The sequence below is a fragment of the Anastrepha obliqua genome, chromosome 4 (assembly GCF_027943255.1).
Source record: "Anastrepha obliqua isolate idAnaObli1 chromosome 4, idAnaObli1_1.0, whole genome shotgun sequence".
NCBI lineage: Eukaryota > Metazoa > Arthropoda > Insecta > Diptera > Tephritidae > Anastrepha > Anastrepha obliqua.
This window is the reverse complement of record NC_072895.1, coordinates 25,043,904-25,054,126: the sequence shown is the minus strand read 5'-3', so window position 1 is coordinate 25,054,126 and position 10,223 is coordinate 25,043,904. Positions and strand designations below refer to the sequence as shown.

At 36.4% G+C, this 10,223-nt stretch overlaps 2 protein-coding genes across 4 annotated transcripts; both read left to right on the top strand.

The window, feature by feature from the left end:
* The first annotated feature begins 239 nt into the window (after window positions 1–239).
* On the top strand, window positions 240–1,793 carry LOC129246078 (DNA repair protein complementing XP-A cells homolog). Of its 2 annotated transcripts, XM_054884613.1 has the most exons (3): window positions 240–488; window positions 545–674; window positions 762–1,793. In XM_054884613.1, the coding sequence occupies exons 2-3, from the start codon at window positions 559–561 to the stop codon at window positions 1,483–1,485; spliced, it is 840 nt and encodes a 279-aa protein (XP_054740588.1). In that variant the 5' UTR covers window positions 240–488; window positions 545–558; the 3' UTR covers window positions 1,486–1,793. The 2 variants fall into 2 exon arrangements, with proteins under 2 accessions (XP_054740588.1, XP_054740587.1); XM_054884612.1 differs by lacking the exon at window positions 240–488 and having other exon boundaries at window positions 511–674.
* A 1,837-nt stretch (window positions 1,794–3,630) lies between these two features.
* On the top strand, window positions 3,631–9,576 carry LOC129244872 (F-actin-capping protein subunit alpha). Of its 2 annotated transcripts, XM_054882765.1 has the most exons (5): window positions 3,631–3,911; window positions 4,179–4,622; window positions 6,425–6,594; window positions 6,665–6,838; window positions 8,517–9,576. In XM_054882765.1, the coding sequence occupies exons 2-5, from the start codon at window positions 4,382–4,384 to the stop codon at window positions 8,790–8,792; spliced, it is 861 nt and encodes a 286-aa protein (XP_054738740.1). In that variant the 5' UTR covers window positions 3,631–3,911; window positions 4,179–4,381; the 3' UTR covers window positions 8,793–9,576. The 2 variants fall into 2 exon arrangements, with proteins under 2 accessions (XP_054738740.1, XP_054738739.1); XM_054882764.1 differs by having other exon boundaries at window positions 3,631–4,622.
* The last annotated feature ends 647 nt before the right edge of the window (window positions 9,577–10,223 follow it).

The following is a 10,223-nucleotide window of genomic DNA, read 5'->3' as shown; positions in this document are numbered from 1 at the left end:
TTAACATAGTAGGTTAAAATTCATTGGACACCTTTTACAATTTAATGAATATATTCTTCGAAATATGGCAATATTGACAGCACCGACATGTCTACAAACCTCCGATTATTGCGGAATAGTTATCGTTTCGACTAACAGATATGAGCCATAGTAAAACAAATGTTTGTGTATTATCACCATTAATATAACTACACGTATTTGCATGATTACATCAAAAATTATGCGCTTCAAAATTAAAATATAAAACGTTCAAACGTTTGCGCAAAATTAAAAGAATCGTCTGGATCTAAATTAGTTGTAATTTTTGTATCATAGCAGAATTTTAAAAATTGCTTGTCAAAGACCAAACTGACAATTTATGGCAGACAATATTATCAAGTCATAAGCACTGATATTTATTGCCCTTCAAGTGCAATGAGTGGTCTCCATTGACAATGTGTGCTAATAACGTAGTAAGAAGAAGAGAGCTACATATATAAACAAACTTAGTACGTACATATTTATATTTGTTTAATTTTTATAACACTTGAGAATTTTTATGCAGGATTAACGGACGGAATGTCGAGCACCGGTCGTGTTTTTACTGAAGCGGAAAAAGCGCGCATGGAGCGCAACCGCATCAAGGCTCTTCACCTTAGACAAGCTAAATTAGTTGCACACCCCTATCAAAAAAAGTAAGTTTACAGTATTCTAAGTTCCAAATATGTACACCTACATAAATGTGTATTAGTAAACTTACATATAACGAATTGAATTTATAGAAATGTTAACTCGGCAGACGGCGAAGAATCTGTAATTAAAGTACAAGGCACAAAATATATTGACAGTGGTGGAGGCTTTTTGTTAGAGCAACCGGTTATTTCAACTAATGGGCAGGCCATCACGGCAGGAAAGGAAATAAGTGATTCTAATACCGAAGCCGCAAAAGTTTTAAATGATGCCCTTTCCATACCAGTCACCTTTGAGGAATGTCTAGATTGTGGAGATGCCTTCGTTGAATCGTATCTATTCAGCAACTTTGGTCATGCTGTTTGTGACAAATGCCGTGACCAGGATGGGCGTCATGCATTAATCACCCGGACTGAGGCTAAAGCAGAGTATTTGTTGAAGGATTGCGATTTTGATCGACGTGAACCCCCCTTGCGCTATATTAGCCGAAAGAATCCGCATAATGTACGATGGGGCGAAATGAAACTTTACCTTTTGTTGCAAGTCGAGAGACGTGCAATGGAAGTTTGGGGAAGCGAAGAGGAGCTGAGTCGCCAACACGAATTGCTTGAGGAAAAACGTGAGGTGACAAAGGTGAAGAAGTACAACAAACAAATGAAGCAGTTACGCATGGAAATGCGAAGTAGCTTGTTTACGAAAGAAACCAAGTCAACGCATGAACATGAATTTGGAGCCGACACTTACAACGAAGAAGATGATAACTACACGCACACATGTCTAAAATGTCCCTACACTGAAACCTATGAAAAAATGTAACTCCAATACAATACCTCAATGCAATCATTTGGGAATCCATACAATGAGGCACAGGTTTATATGCAGGACATTTTCTAAGACCATAAAATATTGAAGTGTGTGATAACGCGACGATATATGTATTCCACAAAACATGGATTCTACCCATGCAGCAATTTGTGTAATTTTAATTTACATTCATCAGAGAAGTCAACTGTTGTTTAACTAACTATTTGAATAACCTTAGTAGGCTGATCTACAATAAGCGGCTATATAAGGCTTCTTAACATGTGTTAGCACTTAAGTATTACAAAAAAAAAAAAATATCTTGTCTTTATTCAAAATTTGTGTACGAAATAAAGTTAAAATCATAGTACTCCAGTATTTTAGTTATCACGATTTACCTTAGCAATAGTTAGCTGTTAACAAAGATTATATTTAGATGTAGATTTTATAGGAGGTTTGCTTTTTGACCTCATGGTCTTATGTGCCCTCTACTCATGATAGCACCTCATCCAGACCCAGTTCCCTTATTAAATTTAAGATAAAGCTGGATGATAGAGATGCTAACAAAGATAAGAACAACTTAAGTCGCCATCTTATATGAATTAAATGTTATCTAAAAAATTGCCGTTGCGACATAAATTGTTACCAATAATGTATAACGGGCCGCCGTAGGCGAATAGATTGGTGCGTGACTACCATTCGGAATTCAAAGAGAGAACGTAGGTTCGAAACTCGGTGAAACACCAAAATAAAGAAAAAGTTTTTTTCTAATAGCGGTCGCCTCTTGGCAGACAATGGCAAACCTCCGAGTGTATTTCTGCCTTGAAAAAGCTCCTCATAAAAAATATCTGCCGTTCGGAGTTGGCTTAAAACTGTAGGCCAATACGCGCCAATTATATATATATAATGCATAAAGGGGATGTAAATATTAAGATATGAATTGAGGTATGAGTCTTAACCTAAAGATCTATTATACCAACTTATTTTGAGAATATTTCATCTAAATACAATTCAATTTTGAAGTGAGGGAGTGAATGACCTTGTGCTTAACGCCAAGTTATACATGTAAACAAATTAAAAGGGAAAACTTGACCGTGTCGATGCATCAATTAAAAGGTCCCCAAATTTGTGTGTAAAGTTTTTTACACAAATCGTGCAAGATTAAGGAATACATTCAGCGCGGCAATTTAAGCGAAGGTTGAGAGAAACCATGTTCGTTTCCACGACAGTTGGTTCTACGTACCGAAACGACCCGAATTTATATCCGGCCAAGGACTGTCACTCCAGCAGCATTCCCCGTATGTAAGTATGGGGAATGTTTATGCTGCTACAACAACAGAGCAACCCTGTTCCCTGACAGTCGGTTCTACGATATCAGAGCGACCCGAATTTACTATATATTCGGCTAAGGACTGCCACTCCAGCAGCACTCCTCGTACATGTGTGAGAAATGTTTTTGCTTCTACAACAACAACAACAGCAACCCTGTCTTATAGTAAACTGCTACAACAGCAACCCTGTCTCCTTCCCACGACAATTGGTTCTACGCATCCGGAGCAACCCGGATTTATATCCGGTCAAGGACTGTCCCTTCAGCATCATTCCCCATATATGGATGGAGAACGTTTATGCTGTTACAACAATAACCCGAATTTATATTCGACCAAGGACTACCAGTCCAGCAGTATCTCCCATCGCAGGCAAAAAGCAGACGTGCGACCCACGCCATCTTGGCACAATTAAACTCTTACCTATCCAAAATTGGCCCAACACAATATATGTTCAGCATGTGAAGGTTCTCTTAAACCCGTTCACCTAACATTGCTCTCTCTCTAGACCACTCCATCGAAACAGCATGCTTCTTAGGCCTACCTTAAGATGAAATAGATCGTGGGCGATCGGTGATTACATCGTACCGGAAGAACTTGATGAACTGCTACAACAACAGCAACCCTAATGGAATTACACAAATATTTCCCGAGGTGCGTTTATATAGCAGTCAGTGTAAACACTGAAATTTAAGCGTTTCGTGAGTTTAGACGTTGAGATGAATACCGCTAATGATTTATAAAGGAATTGAGCAGCACATTCGCGACATCTTGCGGTAGAAAATTGGGCTTAACTTTTAAACAAAATCTTTGATATATAGTTGAACACAGTCCAGTGTCATTCATTGATTTATGTGCCAATAAAAACATAGTAAACGCTAAAAGTTATTACCTTTGAAGGAAGCTATTATTTCAAAGAGATTTAGAACGTAGAAACTGTGTAAAAAATGTAAATAGTGTTTTCGTTATGCCCCTGCGAAATTGTGTGTGTATCTGTCCTGCTCGCACTTCTTAGTAACAAGGAAATTGTCATTTCTGTCAATAAGCACAATATTTAAGAAACTTGTGCTTTGAAGCGAAAAGTTTGCATGAACACAAAATTAAAAGCAGTTCGTGAGTTTTTGTTGTGTGTTTAAGTTTACTATAACCTATTCGTAATAATATTCAAATTTAGTGCTGCATATGTAAATATTGAACAAATGTATACTCGCGCATAGCTGTCATTTTATACTCTTTTTCTCTACGCTCTGCGGTTACTGAATCATAGCTGTCAAATCTATTACCCGATTTCTTGTGGGGAAATAAATTTTTTCTGCTGAAGTTCTGTTGGCTATTTGGGAATATAAAGAGCTCTTGCACTTTTATATTCTTTTAAAATAGATTTCCCTGTGTAATAAAAGTGTGTACATTAGTTAAAAGAACGGAAACAAAAAACACTTAGCCAGTGCTAATCATTATAGTAGACGATTTGGGTGTATGTGTAGTTGTGCTTGAAGAAATTAAATACGGACCCTTGAGTCACAACTGGCCACTCACAAAATATCATAAATACTTTGGTTTTTTGTTGAAATATACTCATTGAAATGGAGCAAACACAAATTAGCGATGCTGAAAAAGTGCGAATCGTTTCTGATTTTATTATGCATGCACCACCTGGCGAATTCAATGAAGTCTTTACCGATGTACGTCAATTGCTCAATAATGATGCGCTGCTGAAAGAGGGCGCCAGTCACGCCTTCGCACTATACAACAAAGAGCAATTAACGCCAGTACATATTGATGGTAGTGAAAATAATGCCCTTATATCGGAATATAATGATCTGGGTAAGTAACAAAAAAAAAAAAAAACAATTTTAAGAAAAATTAAACTTAGTTTTGTTGTTATTGTAACAACATAAATATTCCGCATAAATGTTTGGGGAATGCTGCTGGAGGGACAGTTCTTGGCTGGATATAAATAAATCCGGGTCGTTCCGACTTTTTAGAACCGACTGTAGTGGTAACGTTGTTTCCAACGTTGTTGAGTCATAACTGACTTAAAAATAATACCATTTCTTCACATACCTTAATTGGTATATACTTAGAAATCGTTATCTTAAAATTATTTGTTGACTTTGAAGCAGTGACTGATTTAAGTCTGCGATAAAATTGCACAATTTAATTATAGATTTAGACCGATAAAATTGCACGAAATATTGATAAATTCACAGGTTGTTTAAAAATGGGTTGGGTAGAAATAAGAAATATTTCTGACTACCAAATACAATTTTTTTCATATTTAAATCATAAAAACTTTGATAAAATAGTTGAAACAAGGAAGGACTTTGTGGTCGCTGACATCAAGGAGATTACTTTGTAATAGTAAGTTAATAATTTTCCTGTAAGGACTTCCACATACCATCTACAATAATTAATAAACAGACAACCATCAGTTATATGATTGGTTAATGCCGTGAAAAGTTTACTGATGCCTTTATATGCAAAAAGGATGCTGGTACCTCTGTTGTTGTTGTAGCAGCATAAACATTCCCCAAGACTTACATACGGTGAATGCTGCTGGAGTGACAGTCCTTGGCCGGATATAAATCCGGGTCGTTTCGGTAACGTAGAACCGACTGTCGTGGAAACGTCTGTATTCACTGTCCGTTCCAAGATGGAATCGGGAGTTGGAGCAGGGGTTTTTTCTAAATCAGCAGATTTATCTTTTTCCTTTTAACTGTCGAAAACTGCTAGTGTTTTTCAGGCAGTAGTGTATGCGATCATGCAGGCAGATGTCCTTGCGATCTTGCAGGCATGCAGAATGCTTAGAGAACGCAGAAGCGAGGGAGTTATTAACGTTTTTTCCGATAGTCAAGGTGCGATCAAGGCACTGTCGACGTCATCGTGCAATTTCAACCTGGTGAACTCATGTAAGGAAACGATCAAATCTCTTGGCTGTGCAGGTAACATTTCTCTGACCTGTGTTCCAGGACATAGGAACTAATAGGGAAATGAAATTGCTGGTGAGCTTGCCAGGAGGGGATCGACTGAATTTGTTGCAGAGGTCTCCAGACATTGACATCCCATTGTCTGTTGTTAAAGGGGAATTACCCAACTTATTTCTCAGGAAAGTGCATAATAGATGGAGCTGAAAAACCCTTTAGCCCTAACACAATAGACGTAGACAGTTCGAGGACTTCTCGCCATTTAATTTTCTAACTAGAAGCTGTGTTTATCGGGCAGTCCACTATCGGCACACACTTTATCTTTAAAAGTCCGGGTTTGGCAATTAGACGACTAAGGTCACTGGGTGCTCCTTTCTTCGATGGGCCTAGGGCAGTGCGCCAATCCAATTCCCATCAATCTTCTTTATATTAACACCTCTGGTTGGCTGTAGATATCTACCTGTTGGAGGACTCGAAATGGTATCAAAATTGCGCTTTAGTGCTACTTGGGGAGTGCCAACTGGTGGTTCAACAATTTCAGAGACCTACTTCAGATGCAAGAAAGCAAAGCAGTAGTTCAAACAATTATCTTATAGCCCACGAAACAAAAGTAGATACATAACATAGTAAAATCGTGAACTAACTCACAAAGTATCATTAATAAATAGTTAGCAATTAAATAATAAACATAAAACCTTACAGGAAATGGTCGTTTTTATGATCCCCGTACCAAGCAATCTTTTAAGTTTGATCACCTACGCAAAGAAGCCAGTGATTACCAGGACGTGGAACCGGACGCCACATCTGAGCCATGGCGTGCTGCTCTGGATGTAGAAGCCATCAACTACACCAACAGTCATTATAGAAATGGCGTAAGTATTTGTCCTTTTTTTTATTTCTTAGAGCAAAACAAATATAACAAGATTTTCGATTTATTCATAGGTGTCCTCTGTATTTGGAAAGTCCCAAGGGGGTCAAATTACTCTTACACTTTGCATTGAAGACCATCAATTTCAACCGAAAAACTATTGGAATGGCCGATGGCGATCACAGTGGAGTATTACTTTGCAACCTGGCAATGGCAGTGCTGAACTTAAAGGGGTGCTTAAGTTACAGGTTGGCTTTGTCAAACAATACTAATAATGTTAAGCTAAGTTAAGACTATACATATTCATGTATATATGTATATATATCTAATTCAAAGTATGCTTCTTGATGTAGTCTTGCATATTAAAAGACCCATAGTTTTCTAAATCCTCTCAACGGTATATGGTTTTTAAGAGTAAACGCTAAAACAAATCTTTTTTCTACCTTTCATGCGCATGGTAGGCTGGGAAAGCCACCAAACGAATGGTTTAACATCCTATGCCTTGTTGTTGCAGCAGCATAAACATTATCCGAATATAGACGAAAAATTGAATATCTTAAAAGCCACAGCTAACTAATGCCGCAAACCAAGTTTTAAATAAATTTATATATACTTTCGATAATAGGGCTGTTCAGGTAAAAATTAGCTAGTAACTTAATTTCTCAGATTTCTTACTCAAAGAGAAAAATATCAAAAAAGTACATGAACCCAATAATAATTGGCAAGTTTTACAAACCGAACAGCTGATTAAATAGTTGGCGCGAAAAATCACAAGAACTACAATACAATTTTTTTTGTTGAGCTACCTGGTATTATTAGGTGCGCAACTAAGTTCCCGCTGTTTGTCAATACATGTCGCCATCAGTGTATGCTAGTCGATTCTAACATAACCTAAACGTCATAAACCAAGCTTAGACACATGGTAAACAAACTGCTTCGACACATTAGTGATTTTGTTCTGGTATCATATACTTTTGGTTTTGTGAAAATGTCTGATTTCGTGCCATTTCATCATCGCTGTCAGATGAAGAATATTCCATTGGCAATTGAATTGTTGTGACATTGTTGTCACATAGCTTTCTACATATTTTCCTTGCTGGCGTCTATGCATGTTTGTAAGTATACAGTATACGTATAGTGCCAAATTAGTTAATAACCAAGAAGTGGAAGCATAAAACACCAAAGATATCTTCAATGCTTTCGATTTGTATTTCGGAAGCTGCAGCAGCGGTGACTGGAGGCTGTGGTTTAGAGGTACATGACCGATTCCTATTTAATATAGGATATTTAAAATATATTTTAATCACTTTTTTATTTAACTTCAGAACTTAGTCCCAATTCACAAATTTTAATTCGTGTTAATGTTTACTTTGCGATCAACTGTTTTTCTCACTTGTAATTCTTACAAATGAAAACTTGCAACTTCCCCTCAAAATGAAATGTCATTTTGCTTACTCACTTTCCCCTACTTCGCAAGTTTTTTGGATACATGAACACCAAAACTTGCTAATTTGTTACAATTGTTACAAATTATTTGTTTCATGAAGAGACCTAATATATGTATGTATAAGAAATGAGATATACCAACCTTCAGATTTTAATTTATTATTACTTTTAGTCAATGTTCAGTAATGTTAGGCCGCTATAGTCTTGTGGATTTGTGTATGAAACACCAAATTATAGAAAAAAATTTTAAATAGTGGTCGGTCGGAATTGGCATAGATCGGTATAGGTCTCTCCATTTGAAGAAGAACATCAAATCGGCACGTCACAAATTGGATGAAAAATGTACGCAGTAATCATGCATACATGCATACATACCTATACATATGTATATGTATATTAATTAAATAAAGCTTACACCTTTATATGCACATTGGTATATATTTGTATATATGTTTTTATTTAATAATTTTTTTACTACAGGTGCATTATTATGAGGACGGAAATGTGCAACTAGTTTCAACCAAGGAATTCCGAGAATCTGTGGTCGTGTCTAATGAACAACAAGTAGCAAAAGAAGTTATACGTTTAATCGAAGAAGCTGAAAACGAATATCAGTTGGCAATTTCTGAGAACTATCAAACCATGTCTGATACGACATTCAAAGCGATGAGGCGTTTGCTGCCAATAACAAGAACTAAAATTGACTGGGGCAAAATCGTAACATATAGTATTGGTAAAGAATTGAAAACGCAATAAGATCCGGTAGATGTTAAGGCGTCGTCGGGGGTGAAGGAAACATTGGTAGGCGAAGTCACACAACAATTAAAATCCAGCATTTTGGAGCGGCCTACCAGTCTTCGCCTAGCTGTCAAACATGATTAAGTCCAAAATATGAATATGTGGCGAGATCTGAAATTACTATTACGCAAAGTAGTAGCAGCATTTTAAATTTTTCAAACATTGTAAATTTTTTCCACTAGCTAAACCATAAATTTTCAGCCAATTTGGTACTCAAGTTTGCGCATATTGACACTTTTGCTCTCAATGGCTTCGAAAAAATCTCTCTCTTTGGCTTTGCGTAATTGCAACTCGGATTTCGCATACATTTACCTAAAACAAATGAAACACTTGCATTATATAGCCCGCAAGAGTTTATATACATACTTATATATATACATATATTTATAATGGTGGCTATAACTGCGAGTTTAGCAGTGCAGTGCTACATTTCGCAGCAATTTCATCACCATTGTCGCCTTTGTCGTTGAATGCAGAAAATAAGAAAAGTAGTATATAGTAAGGTACTAAAATAGATGAAAGGAGTTTTAATAAAGTTAGTTTACAACACAAAAATTAAAGAAGCGAGTTATTAAGCAATACAGTTGCACACACAAACACTTCGAATGCGAGCCTGGGCTTTTGCAGGCTTTTATGTAGTAGTTTTTATGAGGTCCATATTTGGTAAATATGCATTTGTATTTTTGTTATGAAAAAGAAATAAAAAGTTCGGTGCTCTCTTATTTCGTTAAAGATGTGGAAACGGTAGCCGTGCTTAATCAAAAGGTAATTGTGTCGAAGAAATTAAATATATTCTTCATTTATTTTTCGATAAATAAATTAACAACCTGCCAACCCATTCGGCTACGGCGGTCGCTTATGTTTATTAGCAATGTAAATTTTATTTTTGCATTTGTAGCAGGCCTAACTTAAGGGAGGCAGCTCCTCCAGCACTTTCCAATTTCCCTTTTTTTCCTAATAAAGAAAGCTGAAACTTTAGAGAAATCTGAACGAAGTAAAGCAGAATCAGCTTCAGAGAATATTCCAAAAACTAGTAATCAAAAGTTAACTTTTTTTTCTTTAAAAATTGCAATTACAATCTAAAGAATATATTTTCAATGTTTTAAGCTTAATAGAAAATTTAAAAAGTCCCTATAAAGTCAGTAAGAATGTAAGACTTTCGCAGACACGTACGAAGGCTATCGAGTCAAGAGGCAAAAGAGGCCACAAATGCACAGAAAAAAAGGAATACTATAAATGATTTTTTTGGAGAACAAGTCTTTGGTTTATGGTCTGGCATCGCAGATAAAGCTTCGGTAACTATAAATTTCTTTTAATTCTACTTTATAAGCACGATAACTTAAATCACGTTTTTCTCGAAATTCGTTTTATTCCGCGCTGTCGAATATA